Here is a 21,381-nt window from a genome sequence, read left to right on the forward strand (position 1 = left end):
GTTCAATCATTCAAGGGAGTGTCTGCGAAAACTCCATCGTCAAAGAGCGTGGAATAAAGCGACAGCGCCAAGACTTGTAAAGTTATTACATTGTTTCTAGTGCGCCGTTCTATTGTTCGTAATTAAAGGTTATTTTGCAAATTCTTTTCGCTGTTATTTTCGTTTACAGCTACAACACTGAGTTTTTCCGGATTAATGTAGTAGTGCTAGTTTCAGACGCACCCTTACTGACTCAAACTTGAAGAAAACACACGCACGCGTCAAAGCACGTACACGCCTACGCTAGCTTGCGTGCGCACGGGATAGTAGAGTATAGAGTATTTAGAATTAAGAAGTCCTTTAAAACTACACACACACAAATATCTTCATATATGTTATATAAATAAATAGTATAAGTTGCGCCACAGACTGCACACAGCGCTCACTGGATTCATTCGACATATTTTTAGTCTGCATATTAAATGTACAATCTTGTGTTTTTTATATATTAAACGCGCTTGTACACGTATCAGTGATTCATATTCTAGTATTTATCATTTGACTCTTCATGGCAGCTGACCAAATTCAAATGTTTATCTGCTAAAAAAGATCATGTGGTTGAAAACATTAGGGAAAGGCGTGGTGTACTTCTCCTTTTTTGTCGGCATGCTGGTTTTGTACACTGCAGATTGTTCATTTGAATGTTTTTGTTTACCACCAACTTAGACAAGCATCTTACACAAAGTCCAGGCTGAGGTTTATAGTCGTGTGAATTTTTTTTAAATCCCTTCCTGATTTCTTAGTAGTAAATTCAACAAAATCAGTGTTTGAATGATTAATATTTTATTAAGGAGTAAAAAAAAAGCTATGCAAACTTACACGTCCCTCTGTATACACAATAAAATAAAATAAAATAAAATAAAATGAATATAAAAAAAAATCATTCTCTAATTCCCTTGGCTAATGAGAGTCATTATCTACAAATGGAGAAAACTTGGAATAGTGGTGAAATGCAGGCCGTAGTTAAGTTAATCGGTGACCACCCGTTGCTGATCAAAAGTAAAACAAGAGTCATCTCACCACATTTGGAGAGAAAAAAGGACTGATGAGACAAAAGTTGAACTTTTTGGAAGGTTTGGATCATAAAAGAGATCATCATACCACCATTAAGCGTGGTGGTGGTAGTCTGTTGGTCTGAGGCTGTTTGCTGCTTCGGGACCGGAATTACTTGCTGTAAGTGATGGAACAATAAATTCTCTCCCTAACATTAAATACCGAGGAAAACTGTTTGCCCATCGGTTCATGTTATGAAGCTCAAGCGCAGTTGGAATTCGCAGGGGAACAATGATCTGAAACACACCAGTCAGTCCACCTCTGAATAGCTCAATAAATATTAATATACTGAATATTATATAAATAATTATTCTTCTTGGAATCATTGTTAAGAGAAATAATAGATTCTTTTTGGCAGCTGATATATAACCACGCCATCCAGCCGACACTATTTTAAACCAGCAGGGGGAGCTAGTGCCCAAGGGAAAAAATCCCAATAAGTCAAATCTTTCAAGTCAGCAGATTCGTGACGGTAATAGCGTTTTTAAAAAGTCCAACACTAAAAAATATACAAAAATTTAATTTTATCAGAGCTACATACAAATGTGTTAGCAGTAGTGACCCAGAGTTGAAATATAAAAAAATATAAAAATAACCCCGAGCTTCTGCGCCGCGAATCTGCTTCTGCTGTCACATGGAGTCAGCTGACTGCGAGCTCAACGATAAACAGGAAGGCTACAGGAAATACCGTTATTACATTCATCCAGACGCAGGTAATTTTGAGTTTTAAAAGGTTTCATGTTCATCACATGAAATTGAAAAAAATAAAACTGTGGCCGTCTTGGCAGATTTGTGTTTTGTTATTTTTATTCTGTTTATTTGTTTATTTATTTTTAGATATGTGGTACTTTAAGTTGTTAGCCGCACTGCTAGCCAACGTTGAGATTCACGTTAACAAACTGAGCAGCTATTTAGCAGGGATTAAGTTACAGATATTTACGGCCTTTGTTGTAGCTTGTGAATACCGTGTTTTTGTGCGCAAACATCGGTTGTGTCACAGATTTGATGCGACAGTGTAAAAGTGGCGCAGCACCAGATGCTTGAATTCATTCATGGCTTTCTGCTATCTTGTTTTGTTTTTGTTTTTTCCAGCTGTGACCATGAAGAAGAACAAAGCCAAGGCAAGCAGCAATACTGAGAAGGAGTTTGTGTTCGAGTTCAGGGCAGGTAAACACAACTGTGTCCTTAAAGTGCCCCTGCAGTTTCCTGTGCAGGAGAACATCAGTGACCTCCACGGACGCCTGATGCTGCTGCACAAAATGCCCTGCTTCTTAGAAAGTGGTGAGATTGTTATTCTTTCCCCCTCACTGAGTATAACCACGGCCCTGACTGTAACATAAGACAGCTAGAAGCTGCACTAAAGCATTCGATTACAGGAGCTTGTTACATTTCTTGCACAAAGCTACACAGTTGCACTTTCCACTTTGCTTGCACAGACCTGAAAGACTTTCTTTTTTTAAACATCTGCTTTGTGTGTCCTTTGTTGCTCTAGAACTGAAAAACTCACTTTCCGGTTTCGTTGAGAAGGAGACGATTCTGGATTATGACAGAGAGGCAGAGCTGGCCCTGCAAAGACTCACGACAGGAGACGTAGATGTAAACAAGCTCACCAGTGCATGGACCAGGTCTTACGTGGAGGTAATAACGCATTTCATTGTGTTTTTATCGTGTTAAACACAGCACTGTGTGAACTAGGGCCTGGGTTCGAATCCATCAGAAACCTGGGGCCTTTCTGTGTGTTTGCTTGGGGCCCAAAGTCCAAAGACGTGCACGTCAGGAAAAGTAGGTGTGAGTGTGGAGTGGGTGTCTGTCTCTGTGCGTCCACCCTGTGATGAACTGGCGACCTGTCCAGACGCCTGGTACTGCACAGCAGGAATTCGCTGTATCCATGCACCTCAACGGTGAACCCTGAGTTTTCAGAATTAAGGAGGTGGTTCACTTCTTACCAGTGGGGCAACGCTTGAAAACCTAACATGCTCTGGAGCAGGTTGTGTTATAGATTAGAGATCAGCAGGTACACGATCACCTCTTACTGACTAATCAGTTCTCCAGAAATTTCTGAAAGATCCCTTTGGATGGAGCGTCTCAAAGTTTTTGCCTTTCTCTGATTGGCATAAGTAAGAATCATAGATTCTTTCTTTTAAATATGAATGTTATATTTAGTCTGTATTATGTGTTTAACCTTTTCATAGTTTTCTAATGTTATAGTTTTATCTTCCTTAGCAAACTTGAATATGTTTGTAATCGATCAGATGCTGTCAGTGTCGCCCTTTCTGTGTTAATGCAATCGTAGCTAGGTTGATAAATCCTTGGTTAACTTATTGAGTAGATAACCCGCTTTATGTGACCGCTTAGCCTGATTGCTGATGTTAGACTAACTGAAACAAGATAACTGAAAGATCCTTTGGATATGCTGAAGTACAGGCCCCAGCATGCACCCCCCCCGCTTACTCTGTGACAGCCAAGATATTTTGGATAAGTGGTTAAGAGAATGGATAGTTCAGAGGTCAACCTTTCTGAAAATCCCCTTTCAAATATAAACCATAGGTGCCTCTTCTAGGAGGCTGAGGCTGGATTATAAGTTTTACTGCCTTAGTTGTTTTTACAACCTTACAGCAAGTTTCTGTTTCTAATGTTTCCTGTTTTAGGCTGAAGGATGTATAATTTTAATGAAAAACATTTAACTTCACACATGATATTTTATTAACAGTTACAAATAATTTGTTTTAAAGTAAAGTCTTGTTTGGTGCCTAACTATAACTAACCATAACTAAGGCTACGTTCACACTGCAGGCGAAAGCGCATCAAATCTGACTTTTTTGACCCTCTGCGACCATCTATCCAATCATGGTGTGACAGTGTGAACGGCACAAATCCGATATTTTCAAATCTGATCTGGGTCACTTTGGTATGTGGTCCTGAATCCGATACATATCTGATGTTTTAGAAAGCTGCTGTTTGAACGGACGCATTAAATCCGTCTTTTACGTCACCGACACAAGACAGACGCCAATTATCAGCGCCGGAGAAGACATCGCGAACGCTTCCTGACCATCCGGTGTGGATGTCAGTGAAACTGTTGGGAAGACAACGTGAACATTTTATTTGTTCTGTATAATCTGCAGATTCTGACAGAAATCTGCAACTATCCTTTGAAGCAGCAATAAGGATCATTATTAGGCCAAATGTAAATAACAAAATAACTTTATAACTTAAATGTAATTAATGTAAGTACTCTGTTTAATCTGCACTGGTCACTTCACTTTATTGTTATTGATATTTATATTTAAAAGTGCAATACTGTAATATCCCATCTGCCCTCCCGTCAAATTTCTTTTCAAGATTTTCTTATTTAATCACTAGTGTACATATATTTATATTTATAGATACATATATATGTAGTCATCTTTTCTCTTTTACCACGTCTCTCTAATATTTTGCTCCTTACTATTTTTCTATTTTTTTTATTATTTTATTTTATTATGAGTGATTGCTGCTCATCAAACACATTTCATTGCAATGTTGACCCTGTGCTAACTTGCAAGTCTTTATATTAAGGCCATCGGTCAAACAATACTGTTGCTCTGGGTCTAAACAGAGCGCGTCGTGTGTGACGTCTTCTTTTGCGCATGCGGCCGCTTTGAGCGTTCACACTAGAGCGCGTTTGCTGTCACATTTTATTTGTAGTGTGAACGAGCAGACAAACATTTGATTTTTGATTTGATTGATGAAAGATTTGATAAAAAAATCAGAATTAAGCATTAAGACCTGCAGAGTGAACGTAGCCTAAGTTACAGAAAACATCTTCCATAAGTGTCGCTATTGTTATATAACACTGTGTTTAAACTGTAACTTCAAAATGCCATTTGGCCGTTAGAATAAGGAATCACGCTGCGACTGTCAGTGACGCAGGACACAGATTAGATTCAATACAGAAATTTGTAAAACTGTGGACAAATGTTTCTGTTAAAAATATCTGTTAATATTCTGGACGCTACTTTTTAAGCTTGGCAGGTATTCCAAAAATACATTTCATTGGCTGCCTCACAGACCCTGATAAACACAGCTGCATGTTTCTGCAGCAGCACAGCAGCCTGGTTTGGAAGTGTCCTTGAACACTCTCACTAACTTTGGAGCAGTCATGGATCATTAAAGCCATTTAAACAGAACTGGAGCAGTAATTGATTATTCATGAGTTCTGGACTCCTCGAAGAAAACCCCCAAACAAACAAACAAAAAAATCTCATTACATGAGCCCTCATGCTGTGTTTAATGTCTCTCGCAAGCATTTCACTTGGTTACTTTGATGCATTTCCCACCAGAGATGGAATATATTCACATGCCCGAGAATTGAGTCATTACTTTTGTGCTGTGGATAAATAGAAAACAAACACAATTGTGAGAAGCAGACTTTGTGGTTTCCTAATGAAATTGTGTATGGTGTGTTCACTGAGACATTTATTTAAACCCAAATGCCTCGTTTCATGTTTAAGGAAGGCCGCTGAGATCAGCTCCCGCTGCACTCGCACATTCAGCAGTTTGCCTGCAGTCCCGCTTGCACGGAGTTTGTTGCCTAAACATTCTCGAGCCTGTGTAGATGAGGGGTGCTCGCACTGAAGAGTGCTGTGATTCTGCATTTACTGGGTCAACTGGCCTCGTATGTTTTGCAGGTCATAACACAGAAACTGCAACTCTGCATTTTGCCTTCTTTGTTTGGCTACTTGTGCTGAAAATAAGCTGCTTGCTTATTGTTCTTGTTCACAGTCTGGTCATGGTTAATTCAATTCAATTTTATTTATATAGCGCCAAATCACAACAAAAGTCGCCTCAAGGCGCTTCATAGATACAGAGAAAAGCCCAACAATCATATGACCCCCTATGAGCAGCACTTTGGTGACAGTGGGAAGGAAAAACTCCCTTTTAACAGGAAGAAACCTCCAGCAGAACCAGGCTCAGGGAGGGGCGGGGCCATCTGCTGTGATTGGTTGGGGTGAGAGAAGGAAGACAGGATAAAGACATGCTGTGGAAGAGAGACAGAGATTAATAACAGATATGATTCAACACAGAGAGGTCTGTTAACACATAGTGAGCGAGAAAGGTGACTGGAAAGGAAAAACTCAATGCATCATGGGAATCCCCCGGCAGCCTACATCTATTGCAGCATAACTAAGGGAGGATTCAGGGTCACCTGGTCCAGCCCTAACTATATGCTTTAGCAAAAAGGAAAGTTTGAAGCCTAATCTTGAAAGTAGAGATAGTGTCTGTCTCCTGAATCCAAACTGGAAGCTGGTTCCACAGAAGAGGGGCCTGAAAACTGAAGGCTCTGCCTCCCATTCTACTTTTAAATACTCTAGGAACAACAAGTAGGCCTGCAGAGCGAGAGCGAAGTGCTCTAATAGGGTGATATGGTACTACAAGGTCATTAAGATAAGATGGGGCCTGATTATTTAAGACCTTGTATGTGAGGAGCAGGATTTTGAATTCAATTCTGGATTTAACAGGAAGCCAATGAAGGGAAGCCAAAACAGGAGAAATATGCTCTCTCTTTCTAGTTAAGCACTGTACCTCCACCCTGGTACCTCCACCCTTCTTTAACTGCTTACAACTTAACAAAAAGATGTTTTGCTTCCTGCCGTCACTGTTGCAGACGACACTGGAACATGCGCGGCCTGAAGAGCCCAGCTGGGATGAGGACTTTGCCAATGTGTACCATGAGCTGATCCACTCCCCCGCCTCAGATACGCTGCTCAACCTGGAGCACAACTACTTTGTTAGCATCTCTGAGCTCATCAGCGAGCGAGACATGGAGATTAAGAAGCTTCAGGAGAGGTTGGTGTTCGACAGCATTGGATTGGGATTTTTGGATTTCCTGAACATGTTTTTCTGTCTTATTTCTAAATATTTATTGCCAACAGTTTTGCCTTTAGTCTTACACAACTATTATCAAATAGATCATCATCTTAAATTTCTTCCATGGACTAAAATTAGGTCAGATCTTTTTTTCCCTTTAAGCAACCACACTTCAGATGATTTAATATCTGTTTCCTACCACAGAGATAACTTTTAGCATGTTTTATGAATGTTTATCTACTTTCCCAACAATCTGTTAAAAATCAATAAATACTTTCCTGTTTTGTAGGCAAGCGGCAGAAATGGACAAAGTCATGCACGAGCTGGGAAACACACTCAGTGACCAGGATGTGAACGCAGTAGCTTCTCAACACTTTGATGCACAGCAGGTGAAAGGAAGCTGAGCTGCTCGGTAGTTTGTCTCAGTGTTAGTGGAAGTGTTGGTTCACTCCAGTGGAGAGCCGAAAAGATGATTTCAGCTGTGACGTTTCAGGAGATGCAGGTGGTTTGTTTTCAAGTAAACCTTTTATTTAAAGCCCTGAATGTTTGACGTTGTCATCGATGAACAGGTGCTCGAAAACAAGTGGGCAAGCGAGCTTAAACAAGTGACGGGCATTCAGAAGCACGAATACCAAGACTGGGTGGTCAAACTGCACCAGGACCTGCAGAAATCCACCAACAGCAGCAAAATAAAGTGAGTTCTTCTCTGTGTATCTGTGTGTGCAGGTCTGTTACAGTGTTCGCTTTCTCTGTGTGCACACTGCAGTGCAGCCTGTCTGTGTTTGTTCATTTGATATGTGAAACCGCACTTTCTGCTCGCATTTACCTGAGCTAGCCTTTTCAGGTGCGTGACAATACCCTCATGGATTTCGAGGTACAACAAAATCGTGGCTCAAGAGTTGGGAGTTCGCCTTGTAATTGGAAGGTTGCAGGTTCGAGCCCCGGCTTGGACAGTCTCGGTCGTTGTGTCCTTGGGCAAGACACTTCACCCGTTGCCTACTGGTGGTGGTCAGAGGGCCCGGTGGCGCCAGTGTCCGGCAGCCTCGCCTCTGTCAGTGCGCCCCAGGGTGGCTGTGGCTACAATGTACAATCTACATTGTAGCCACAGCCACAATGTAGATTGTACATTGTAGCTAGCTACAATGTAGCTGTAGCTACAATGAAGCTGTAGCTACAGCTACATTGTAGCTACAGCTACATTGTAGCTAGCTACAGCTTCATTGTAGCTACAGCTACATTGTAGCTAGCTACAATGAAGCTGTAGCTACAGCTACATTGCAGCTTCTTTGGGGTCCTTAGTAAAGTGCTATACAAATACAGGCCATTTACCAAAAACAGTCGATTCGAGATAATAAACACCAGAGTCAGCTGCTTATTCTTACTCTTTCCTTTAGAGGAGAAAACCTGCAGTGAGTGCAGCATCATCATGTATGTGCTGTGATAATAACACTGGGTTTAATGCTGGTTTATGAAATTTTATACCGGACACTGGTGAGAATAGTTAATGCAATGCACGTGTCACTCGTGGGTCTATTTCCAGAATATATTTCTTAAACTTGAAAAACAAGGCTAAGGTTTACCTGTGTGCCACGGCAGAAGTAACTTTTAAGCAGATCAGTCACAAACTTACAAGAAAAAATGTTTTGTGTTCACCTCAAATATGCTACTGTATTATTGTTGGCAGATTACCTGTGTTGTGAGTGTATTGCCCGTGCACTCATCAGTTACTTTGCAACCTGCTAGTTTGGGTTGCTCGTCTTATTGAGTAGCTGAGCTGAGCTGGGCGTGTGTGTGTCTGTAAACAAACATTTCCACTCCTGTGGGTGCTTTCTTTGCAAAATGCAACTTTGGACTTATTATGTTTGACCTGAAAACTCGGCAGGAAGTCAGAAACAAAAGCTGGGTCGCAGAATTTTAATAACAATGAGAAAAGTCATAAAGTTGAGTCATAAAATGACATGAAACCGATCAGCTGCTTTCCACCTTCACAACAAAACTAACCTTAACTGGTAACAGCTGCACATTACTAGAACTACACTACTATAAACGTCTGCTTTAATGTCGATGTAAATGTGATTACAAGAGGTCATCAAGTTTCCTCGGTTTGACTGATTTTGAGCTTTGTAGCAGTTCAGACCGTCGTCTCGAGATAACGAGTGAAAAACGTCTAAAAGTGGTTCACAGTAATGTGAATAGTAACGTGGGTGCATTCCCACTGTGAGAGACAGCATTTAAAAACAATTCAGGGAATCACACTGCATGATTTTTAAAGAATTCATCTGTATTGCACTGCTGCACGTAAGTATTTGAACACCTGAGAAAATTGGTGTTAACATTTGGTACAGAAGCCTTTGTTTGCAGTTACAGAGCTCAAACGTTTCTTGACCAGTAGTTCTTGTAGTTCTTGACCAGGTTTGCACACACTGCAGCAGGGATTTTGGCCCACTCCTCATCACAGATCTCCTCTGGGTCTGTCAGGTAGTTTCAGCTCCCTCCAAAGATTTTCTGCTGGATTTAGATCTGCAGACTGACTAGACCAGCGGTCCCCAACCCCCGGGCCTCGGACTGGTACAGGTCCGTGAGTCGTTTGGTACCGGGCCGCGAGAGTTGAGGCTCAGGTGTGAAATGTATAGTTTTCAGGGTTTTTATCGGTTTTCAGCGTTATTTTGTTATCGTTTTTATCCTTTACTCGGTTTTCCTGGGTCTTTTCACGTGTGTTATGAATAAATCTTCTTTTTTTTCGGTACCGGTACTAGTTTTATTTTGTTGTATTTATCTGCGACACCTTAAAGGCCGGTCCGTGAAAATATTGTCGGGCATAAACCGGTCCGTGGCGCAAAAATGTTTGGTGACCGCTGGACTAGACCACTCCAGAACCTTGATATGCTTCTTACGCAGCCACTCCTTAGTTATCCTGACTGTGTGCTTCGGGTCATTGTCATGCTGGACAACCCAGCCACGACTCATCTTCAATGCTCTGACTGAGGGAAGGAGGTTGTTGCTCAAAATCTCACAACGCATGACCCCATTCCTCCTCTCCTTAATGAAGTGCACTTGTCCTGTCCCCTTTGCAGGAAAGCAGCCCAAAGCATGATGTTCCCGCCCCCATGCTTCGCAGTAGGGATGCGACTCATCCTTCTTTTTCCTCCGAACACAGCGACTGAAGTTGAGACCAAAAAGTTCTGTTTTGGTCTCATCTGACCACATGACTTTCTCCCACGCCTCCTCTGGTCACTGGCAAACTTCAGACGGGCCTGAACATGAAACTGTGCTCCCAGCTGTCTTCATGTTATCGAGCAACTCCTCTGGGCTGATTCCTCACCTTTCTTATCATCAGTAATAAGATGCAAGATCTCACCCCACGAGATGAGATCTTGCATGGAGCCCCGGTGCGAGGGAGACTGACGGTCGTCTGTATTCAGTCACTATTCAGCATGTATTTAATATTCTGACCAAAGAGGGAAAAACAGATATCACCAGAACATCTGTGGCTCTGAGACAACGTGCTGACCCTGATCGTCATGTTATTACGTGTGGATGAACCTGAGAACATTCGACATCAGCACTCGGAGCGTTTTCTAAACGTGCACTTTTAGTTAAAGCTGCGAAGCAAAAATTGAGTCGGGGTTTGGGTTTCTTTGATAAGGTGCCTTTACTTTTCCGTCTGTTTCCCACATTTAAATAAAACCTGATTCCACCCGAGGCTCAAACTGAGCTCATCAACAAAGCGTTTTCTTAAACCGTAAACCTCTGTTTGAGTTGTGAGTAGGGCTGCCACAAACGATTATTTTGATAGTCGACTAGTCACCGATTATTTTTGCGATTAGTCGACTAATCAGATCATCATCCATTGGACGTAAAACGTACAGCTTATTGCACCAGCAGCATCTGCTCTTATATACTGTAACTATCATTAGCTTACAGCTTGAAGTGTTTAAGGTATGTGCTAACAAAAAATAAAGACAAGATGAGAGTTTATTAAATTGTAATGACATTTGCAGATTGTTTCGGTGAAGTTTAATAAACTCCTATCTAAAATATAACAGGACACCGGAGTAAATTCTCGAGCATCTCACACTTCTGATAATCAGCTGTCTGCTTGAGTTTATTCAGCTGTGTAAAAACTATAACTTTAATCTCAGCCAAACCGATTTACTCAGGAACAAATAAAATACTGAAAAAAACCGAACAATAACATTTTTAAGTTATCTAAGTGACTTATATATCATGTTTAACCTGAGTAGTGAAAGACGGCGGTGGGTTTGAAAACGATTAGCCGGGAGTCCGGTGTTCTCACGGCTCTAGTTAGCCTAGCCCCCGGCTAGCTATCGAGCTAGTGGGTAACAGACGTCTCCGAAAACGTCGGAGCGCTTTTGAAAATATGTGGTGTCTTGATAAACTGAGCAGATATTTGAGGTTTACACAGCTACATTCTCGCCTGAAAATATGTTAAACTTTTATTTTGTGACCCAGAAAGAATAATAAGAGTAATATTAAAACTAACTAGCTGCCGCCATTGTTGGAAACTGAGCTGGGCCGCGCTATGAATTCTGGGACACAGCTTCTTCTTCTTCTTCGGGGTTTAACGGCAGCTGGCATCCTTGTACATGCAGTGCTGCCATCTTCTGTCTCAGTCCGTTATTACACTCTTAAATCCTACTACTTATTCCTGCGTCTTTTGTGATCTTACAAAGCTTCAAACGACGCGTCGACTATTAAATCAGTCGTCGACGATTTTGATAGTCGACGTAATCGTGACTAGTCGACTAATCGTGGCAGCTCTAGTTGTGAGTTATATCATTTCATGTTTCTTTGAGCTATGATTTATGAAACACTAACAACATCCTGGGATCAAACTCTTTATTAGCCTGTATAACCCACACCCACTCGCCCACTAAACCTCAGCTGCAACTAAACTTAAGCTTTTTATAACTGTCGGTTCCATAAAATGATTTCCTTGAATCCGCAGACGTGCTAAGCATTGGTCTCTCGTCCCTCTCAATTTTCCAGTGAGGAGATTAAGGTGCAGCCCAGCCAGCTGTCAGAAGCCGCAGATTCGGGTGCCAGGATGTTCGAGGAGCAGCCTCAGCTGGAGGAGAGTTTCACCATACACTTAGGTACTTCACATGCTTCCCCAGTATTTGTGCACAGATCAGGGGTCGCTGTTAGAGTTAACACAATACAAATTTGCAGGAGCGCAGCTAAAGACGATGCACAACCTGCGACTGGTCCGAGCGGATGTGCTGGATTTCTGCAAACACAGACGACACGGCAGCAGCGGAGCCAAGCTGCGGCGGCTGCAGACGGCGCTTTCGCTGTACTCCTTCTCGCTGTGCGGTCTGGTGCTCCTGGTCGATAACAGGGTCAACTCCTACAGTGGCATCAAGAGAGGTCAGGGAGCACGCGGTGCATAGTGTAGTTACATACATGTATGTTGGTTCCTGCTTTTACCTGCAAAGAGTCGTTTTTGGCTGTAACGTGTTTAGTTTCTGTTCACCTTCTTTTCTTTTACTGGGAGAAGCCAAACGTTAAGTGTTTTATTCACTCACTGTGTTTGAGTTCATCTGGGGCCTACTCTGTGTCAACCCACAGACTTTGCAACTGTGGCAAAGGAGTGCACAGACTTCCACTTCCCCTGCCTAGAAGAGCAGCTGGAGGAGGTGCAGCAGGTGGTGCTGTACGCCAGAGCCCAGCGGAGCAGCAAGCACAAAGACCAGCCCGGTGAGACACTTCAGCCTGGAGGTCCCGAAATCTTGGGGAATAAATCTGATTATTCTTGATGCTATGGTTGTTTCTTTAGGAAAACAAGATGTTTATCTCCTGTTTTAATACCATAATATAACATATGAGTAAAATTCAAGCCTTTCTCAAACAAACAATAAAATAAAAGTTACAGGAGGCCAGTAAACGCGTATACTTGCCTGTACGAGTCCGGCTTTTACACGGAGCTCACACTGAAAGGTCCTCGTGGAGCTGGGACGTTTCAGCGTTATGCTAGCAGTACGAGAGCGAGATTAAGCTGTCAGGAAATAGAAGATGTTGATTTTATCGCAGCATAAGTGATTTACTGAGTAGAGGTGTACAAGCCTGTCACAGATCCACTGCTAACACTTTGACACAGTGTGCTGAGCGTTGTTCCTGCTGATTTGTGCTTTATTCTGCAATCCTGTATCCTTACAGAGACTCAAAAGAACGGCGGTGATGATAAGAGCAAAAATGTTGAAAGAAATCCCTCGAACATCTTACCAGGTATTAAGAAAACACTTTGTGATTATTTTTAGAGCATCGTTTTATATTTTAACTCTGTCGGCGACATCTCTTCCTGAAGGCGAGTTCTATATCACGCGGCACTCCAACCTGTCGGAGGTCCACGCCGTCTTCCATCTGTGTGTGGACGACAACGTCCGATCGGGGAACATCACCGCCCGGGACCCCGCCATCATGGGCTTGAGAAACATCCTCAAGGTGTGCTGCACTCACGACATCACCACCGTTACCATCCCTCTGCTGCTCGTCCACGACATGTCCGAGGTAAGAAGATGCTGCCGATGCTCGCACGAGTGCAGCTGCAAGAATAAAAGCTTGTAAACTGTATGTTGTGATATAATAATCTTAGTGGAGCAAATGAGCCTGACTGTAAGTTTACTGGACCAGCAGACGTCCGGGTATTGAATCTGCTTTTTCCCCATAAACTGCACGAGTACACAAACTGATCAGATTTCTCTAAATAGAGAAATGATCAGGAAGTACAGGACGGGTGAATGGTGGACAGATCCATTGTTGGGTTATTGGACGTTTCAGGGTTGCCGTGGATGTTTGATGGTTTAGTTTGGGCATTTGGAGTATTCCTGTTAGATCAACCTGAGTATTTGTACGTCATCATCATCATCAACTTTATTTATAAAGCACTTTAAAACAACCACAGCTGACACAAATTCAATTCAATTCAATTCAATGTTATTTATATAGCGCCAAATCACAACAAAAGTCGCCTCAAGGCGCTTCATAGATACAGAGAAAAGCCCAACAATCATATGACCCCCTATGAGCAGCACTTTGGCGACAGTGGGAAGGAAAAACTCCCTTTTAACAGGAAGAAACCTCCAGCAGAACCAGGCTCAGGGAGGGGCGGGGCCATCTGCTGTGATTGGTTGGGGTGAGAGAAGGAAGACAGGATAAAGACATGCTGTGGAAGAGAGACAGAGATTAATAACAGATATGATTCAATACAGAGAGGTCTGTTAACACATAGTGAGTGAGAAAGGTGACTGGAAAGGAAAAACTCAATGCATCATGGGAATCCCCGGCAGCCTACGTTTATTGCAGCATAACTAAGGGAGGATTCAGGGTCACCTGGTCCAGCCCTAACTATATGCTTTAGCAAAAAGGAAAGTTTGAAGCCTAATCTTAAAAGTAGAGATAGTGTCTGTCTCCTGAATCCAAACTGGAAGCTGGTTCCACAGAAGAGAGGCCTGAAAACTGAAGGCTCTCCCTCCCATTCTACTTTTAAATACTCTAGGAACAACAAGTAGGCCTGCAGAGTGGGAGCGAAGTGCTCTAATAGGGTGATATGGTACTACAAGGTCATTAAGATAAGATGGGGCCTGATTATTTAAGACCTTGTATGTGAGGAGCAGGATTTTGAATTCTGGATTTAACAGGAAGCCAAAACAGGAGAAATCTGCTCTCTCTTTCTAGTCCCTGTCAGGACTCTTGCTGCAGCATTTTGGATTAACTGAAGGCTTTTCAGGGAGTTTTTAGGACTTCCTGATAATAATGAATTGCAGTCGTCCAGCCTGGAAGTAATAAATGCATGAACTAGTTTTTCAGCGTCACTCTGAGACAGGATATTTCTAACTTTAGAGATGTTGCGCAAATGGAAGAAAGCAGTCTTACATATTTGTTTAATATGTGCGTTGAAGGACATATCCTGGTCAAAAATGACTCCAAGGTTCCTCACAGTGTTACTGGAGGCCAAGGTAATGCCATCCAGAGTAAGAATCTGGTTAGATACCATATTTCTAAGCTTTTCAGCGCCGAGTACAATGACCTCAGTTTTATCTGAGTTAAGAAGCAAAGCAAAGTGCTGTACATTGGAGCTGTAAAATAAAATTACATGAGATATAAGTAAAAACCAAATAAAAGAAGAGTGAAATCTTTAATTAAATAACTACTTCAATTAAAAGAGAAACTAAATCTCACTGAGGTTAAAAGCCAAGGAATAAAAGTGGGTTTGAAGACGTGATTTAAAAGTGGACAGTGAAGGGGCCTCTCTAACGTGCATGGGCAAATTATTCCATAATTTTGGAGCCACAATAGAGAAGGCCCCGCCCCCTCTGAGCTTCCTCCTGGATCTCGGTACCTCCAGGAGCAGCTGGTCAGCTGACCTGAGAGACCGACAGGGTATGTGGGGATGAAGAAGCTCAGAGAGGTAAGGAGAGGTACTTGTATTATTACACTGTAATAAACGCTTCAAACGGTCATACCTGTGATTGAATGTTAATGATTCAGTTGTATTAAAAAGTAGAGAATTGAAACTTTAGTGATTAATGGTGTTGAGAAACGTTGGGAGGTGTTTGAGTTCAGCCGGCTGAAACGTTCGTTATTCGATGACTCTGGTTTTGGATTCGTGCTTCTTTTCTTGTGTTACCTGTTTGAAGCTCTACTGTCAGCTGTTTGATACAGGTGGGGGGGGAGCAATAGGGGTTTTGAGTAATCAGGATCGGTTCCCAGAAAAACTGCTATGAGTGCATTGTTACTCAGTGATGTTGTAACAGGGTACGTCACAAACTGTGATGTTCGTCTGTGGTCTCGCACTTGCGTCAAACCCCAAAACCTGATGGCTGTGCAACAACTGTCAGCACACCCAGACTGACTTTAAGCTCCTTCATGTACGGTAACGTCTGACTCGTTGGACACGAACTGTAAATTCAGACTACAACTTTTTTTGGGTGACCAATCGTGCAGAGCACATCCGCACAGCGACAGTCAGTGCTCACATGTTTGGGTCAATAACAGAAAAAGCCTCGACGTGAATCGAACCGACACTTCTTGTATTTAGTCTGTTACATTTGTTTCTTTGTTTTTAATCACATTACATGTCCTTTGTTGGTTATTTAACTGAGTAATGTTACCAATAATAACATAATCAGTTCAACAAGCCTCTTTATAGATGCCTCATTTTTCTTCTGCTGCCTAATCAACAGTCTTTTGATTCATAAAACGAAAGTTTTGGAGCTTCTGGAGCCTCGAGACGCAGAGGATACTTAATTGAAGGCTTCTCATTTCAAAACTTTCCATCTGCCAGCTTCTTTTTCAGGCATTTCCCTTTTGAGGACAGACGTTTGCCTGTTTGTACAAGCCTATTGTAGTGTTTAGTTTGTCTACATGAACGACAGACCACAGTCCAAATCCAGCACGGCTCTTGTTCTTATTTTAGTTTTTGTTTTTCCTTTGAAGTTTGAGGAAAGAGGTTCACATAATAAATGCTCAGTGTCACTGTAATATATGGTTAAAGGTTTGTGCAGATAAAACTGAACACTGGGTTCATTTGGAGCCGCTTTGCACACGTTGACTGTTTCACTGCTGTGTTCATTTTGCTGGCTGTAAGAAACACTTTTGTTCTTGCCTCGAACTGTTTGGCAAACACCACAGTCGCCTTCAGCGCTCCTGTTTACGGTTCAGTCATACCAAAAAGCTGAGTGAATATTCAGAAATCCCTCACTATGTGCAGTTTATCCAAACACAAAACGTACAAGTAAACAAAAGAGAGTGCGTTGTGGCAAAGACTCTCTGTTACACTCCTTGCGGTGAGAACAGGTAGTTTGCAAGATGAGATCACTGCACAAACTGCAGCGGAGTACACTCCAAGCTGAAAGGAAATAGATGTTTGATTTAGCACAAAGAACATGTTGACAACATCAGTTTAGACACAGTTGCCTAATAAGAAGCTTTGGATTTGACACTGTGATGGAAACTTAGGCACAGGTTAAAGTCCAAAAAAAAGATTTTTATTTAACCCAAAAACATAATTAGTTAAATCGTGCAAAAAGAATCAAAATCTTGGGCCCATAAAAGAGGTCAAAATAACAAAACTCTCCTCAAAGTTGACAACACGACTGAGAACTCAAACAAACTGACCTCACTTAACGAGACAAAGGGGAAACTTAAATAGTGGCTGATCAGCCCACAAAAACAGGAGAAGGGGTAAAACACACAAAACCTAACTAAACCTCACATAATGAACTCCAATTCCCCCCCCCCCCATGGTCCCGAGTTATGGCATGAACCAATTAGCAGTCTTCCTTTAAAGCTGGCTCCGCCCCTTTTCCACCTCTTGGCTCCTTAATCAAGAGACTGGAACAGCTGCAACTAACTCAGAAAACAAAAGATTAATCACACATAAGTGTAAACTAAAATGTGCGCACTTATTTTAGAAGTGTTATGTGGATGTGAATGAACTCTAAACCAAAACCAGTTATTTATTGTCCTGTAAATTAATTCCTATATTTAAAGAAAGAAATGTGAATGTGATGTTACTTATAAGCCTCTACACTAACATGGTGGGTGTTACCACTGTGTGTCTGTAAGTGCAGCCATCAGACACAAAGACGCATCATATAACAGCTTCTCTGCTCTGTAGTGTGTAGGACGTCTTCAGCTCTGTGTGGAGTAATGCTGTGGAAACAGTATCTGTGTACTAATGTTCTGTGATTTTAACCTGTGACATCCTTCACCACCAACTCGTTTGCTTTTCTTTCTCTGATCATGTTTGAACTGTAGCACAGATATAAGTAACACGAGAACATTACAAATGTTACAAATGTTACAAATGTTACAAATTTGAAAGAAATGAAAGAAGACAAAAAGTCTTTTGAAACATTGTTTCACATTGTGGAGCTCGTACTCTACAGGTGATGGTGCTGCTACATGAAGTCTTTGAAAGGATTTCTTTATTTTTAAGTCGTGTGTCTCATTTCACACCAACCTTCTCTGTTAACTGCAGGAGATGACCATACCGTGGTGTCTTAAGAGGGCGGAGCTTGTATTCAAATGTGTCAAAGGTAACATGGATGTTATGCATAGCTGTTGTACAGTATTCATGGACATACTGATTGGTCATTCAACCGTCTGTCAAACATAAATATACAGAATACTTAATACTGTTACTTTATTATGTATTAATACACAATAATTGCACTTAACATTGCATGCAGCAATGTAAGAATGAATGGTGATGTTCATGCTAAATTTTCTTTGCAGGTTTTATGATGGAAATGGCGTCGTGGGACGGCGGTGTGTCACGCACAGTCCAGTTTCTAGTGCCAAAGGTGAGATCAGTTATTCAGGCTTCAAACGTGTAGCTGTGGATACGCTGTTGTTCTCTGAGTGACTGCTTTCCGGCCATGCTTCATGCTTCTTTTAAAGAATTGTATACTTAAGGCCTCGCACGTACATAAGGTAACAAAAGGCACACCTGGCCTTGCAGTGCATGTCTCCGACTGCACACCACGAAGAGTTAAGAGTGCCATAAATCATAGATTACAGAGCTTTAAGATATTTTAGCTCCATATTTGCACTGCTGTGATAAAAGAAAGCTCAGACTCAATCACATAAATGTGTGATAAGCAGTGGGATTAGTGTGCAGCTCGCCAACACTGAGGTGTAATCACTTTCCCTTTGTTGGAAATCCAGGTCTTATGTTCATTTGTTATTAAATAAGTTATAAAGGAAAGAAAAAATATTGGGTTTAACTTTGAAGCGAGGTTTTCTGTTATTTTGATTGAAGCTTGCCGCGCAGGATGAATCACGGCCGTTACTATTTGCGAAGCTATACATGCAGAGTTTTTGCGGTTTGTCAGGAAGGCGGTGGATCCTATAGAACGAGCTCCCGCTGACAGGATAAGATGATAAAACGAGCGGCATCAAAGGACTCTGACTGTACGGGCTTCCTGTCAGCTACATGCTCAGACACCATTCAAAATAGCAGCTACTGAAACGACATTGTTGTCTGCGACTCAAAGAAACGCTGTGTCTAAATATAAGCCGTGTGTTTGCGGGACGGTGCTTCTGCTTTAGGATTACTTACATTCTTGCTTGACGGGTGGCAGTGCTTAGAGTGTGTCCCCTGTTCCAGTCACAGCTGCTGAGCTCACTTCACTTCAGGACGCCGCCGAGGCTGTTAATACTTGACTGGACGCCAAGAGTTCAGCTGTATTTTTGTTTTTTGAGGAGATGTTTCCGTGCAAACCTCAGTCTGCTCACTAACCCCGGTCACCCCTCTGTGTGTCTCTTTGTACTGACAGACTATCTCAGAGGAAATGTTCTACCAGTTGAGCAACATGCTGCCGCAGATCTTCCGCGTCTCCTCTACCCTTACTCTCACCTCGAAGCACTGATTGGTTGAACCTCAGCTCATTCAAATGAAGACAAGTAAAGTCTTTGTGTTGTTTTTATTAAACTAGGATGAATATAGAGACTTTGTGACATAGATAACTTCCATTTGTTGTTTAAAAACAATTCAGTTATGGTGACATTCAGTGCAAAAGAATTGATGAACTTTCCTATTATTGCACCGTCCAAAGCTGCTCACTCTGACTGGAAGAGGACTGGATTCACTGGCACGCTCAAACAGCTGCTGCAGTTATCATTTAGAGTCTCCAGGGTGTGGTTCTGGTGACAGCGTTTTATTACATTAGCTGCCAGTGCTGCAGACAGTTTTCCTTTAAAGCTGCGATCTGCAACTTTGTTTACGTTCAGCTGCTTGAAGTCGGTAAAAACAAGACAACAAATGTGTAAAGTGGGCTGAACGGTAAAAAACTTGTGACTCGTCATATCTTTACTTTTTTCTTTTTACAGTATGTTGATTATTGCAGGAAAAATCACCAATCTGGGCTCAAACTTGAATGCTAGTTTTGATGTTGACATCTTAGCAGCATGATGTCGTGGTGCTCTGGCTTCAGCGACATGGACTTGGCTCTTTTAGTCCTAATGACAAATTGCATTGCTGCTCATATGAGCGGTGTGCTTGTGATTTTGTGCTGCATTGCAGACAGTTGAGGCGACTGCCGCTAACTCTCTGTGGGAGTGTGCATGTGTACGGTCCCCCTCCCCCCTCACCTGCGTAACAGTAGATGGCACTGTTCCTAAAGACAAAAATGTGAAAAAGAGTAACTGTACTTGAACGCTTTGCTTATCGGAGGAAACGTTTTGCCTATTGAAATTCATCTCAATCTATTGTAAATAAGGGAAACGGCGCTGAAAGTACAGCTCAGTTGTATTTCATGTTAAACACGTAGATGTGCGCTCTGTATATTTACTTTATGTGTGTACATTTTTTATGTTTTAATAAAGTAACACTCTACACTGATGTGGTGTATTCCTCATAAGCTTCTGACAGACTTCAGCACTGGATGATTAGTTTTTCTGTGCCCCCACCCATCTGCCAGAACTGATGCACTTCTAGTGAGTTCGTCTCCAGGCTGTATTTACTCTTGATTGGTTATCCACAGGGACCTAATCTCCCTAAAGTTAATAATCCATGTCATTCATTGGAATTACATTCCTTCACGTCTAATGGTTGGCCTACGAGCCATTTCAGACAGATAATCAATTTAGTTTCTCACAAAGTTTGCCACTGCGGCATTCAGTGGTGGCATTAGGCTGATTAAAAGAGTTGACAGTGTAGCAATCAGCTGTGCCCAGAGAGAGTTATGAGGTTTTTGAATGGCGCCGTGTTGAAACTTGGGACTGTTTTTATCATGCAGCCAGGCTGAGAAGCCACAAAACTGTAAGAATATGTAATGCAAAGTGTTCAGCATTCTCAGGATTGGTCTGGGAGGCTTTGATTGCGCACAAGCTTAAAATGCATGAAAATGAAAAATACAACGTTGCCCAAATTGCTGTACAAAGTGTGTGTACAGTCACACAAACATGTAATTACATGCATAAAAATGCATCATTATTTGATGCGATAACAATCAGAAATATTATTTTACACTGTTTTACCGGTGATTGGTAATGGATGATGTAATATACAATCCTCTGCAAAAGTAAAAAGTTAATTTACATAAATATCACTTACTGTACTATACCCTTTATCTTACTTATTCTTACTGCACAGCAATAAGCATTTCACCACGTGTCACACTGTGTATGTGACAGATTTGAATTTAAAGGGTGAGTCAGCTGTTACACGGCGCGGCTTCTCCACAGTAGGTTGGAAATGGCAAAATTAAATACAATTTATATACAGAAATTTTAATGTTATGAAAATGCTAACAGACAAATCCTGAACATGAAAACAAACCCGAGAGCGCCAGTAGGAAAATCATACGTCACAGGTGCTGCTACCGGAAGATGCTTTTTTTTTTTGCTTAAAAAATAAAAACGTGAGTATCTCTTGTGAAACGCTTTAAAAATAACAGCAAATAATGTATT

At 41.7% G+C, this 21,381-nt stretch overlaps 1 protein-coding gene across 1 annotated transcript; it reads left to right on the forward strand.

Moving 5' to 3' along the window:
* The first annotated feature begins 1,726 nt into the window (after positions 1 to 1,726).
* ferry3 (FERRY endosomal RAB5 effector complex subunit 3) lies at positions 1,727 to 21,286 on the forward strand. Its single transcript, XM_087842798.1, has 14 exons — positions 1,727 to 1,805; positions 2,185 to 2,373; positions 2,585 to 2,730; positions 6,740 to 6,921; positions 7,232 to 7,331; positions 7,512 to 7,636; positions 11,953 to 12,059; positions 12,136 to 12,333; positions 12,535 to 12,663; positions 13,123 to 13,191; positions 13,271 to 13,473; positions 17,948 to 18,005; positions 18,205 to 18,272; positions 19,248 to 21,286. The coding sequence occupies exons 1-14, from the start codon at positions 1,727 to 1,729 to the stop codon at positions 19,338 to 19,340; spliced, it is 1,746 nt and encodes a 581-aa protein (XP_087698924.1). The 3' UTR covers positions 19,341 to 21,286.
* The last annotated feature ends 95 nt before the right edge of the window (positions 21,287 to 21,381 follow it).

Source organism: Neolamprologus brichardi, chromosome 7 (assembly GCF_056152115.1).
Source record: "Neolamprologus brichardi isolate AB-2024 chromosome 7, ASM5615211v1, whole genome shotgun sequence".
Classification (NCBI taxonomy): Eukaryota; Metazoa; Chordata; class Actinopteri; order Cichliformes; family Cichlidae; genus Neolamprologus; species Neolamprologus brichardi.

Bases quoted from the DNA above. Each gene is read 5' to 3' on its own strand.
- ferry3 (XM_087842798.1), top strand. From the start codon at position 1,727: ATGGAGTCAGCTGACTGCGAGCTCAACGATAAACAGGAAGGCTACAGG. The intron at 6,922-7,231 runs GTTGGTGTTCGA...CCTGTTTTGTAG, and splicing joins ATTAAGAAGCTTCAGGAGAG to GCAAGCGGCAGAAATGGACA. The intron at 13,474-17,947 runs GTAAGAAGATGC...TGTTAACTGCAG, and splicing joins TCGTCCACGACATGTCCGAG to GAGATGACCATACCGTGGTG.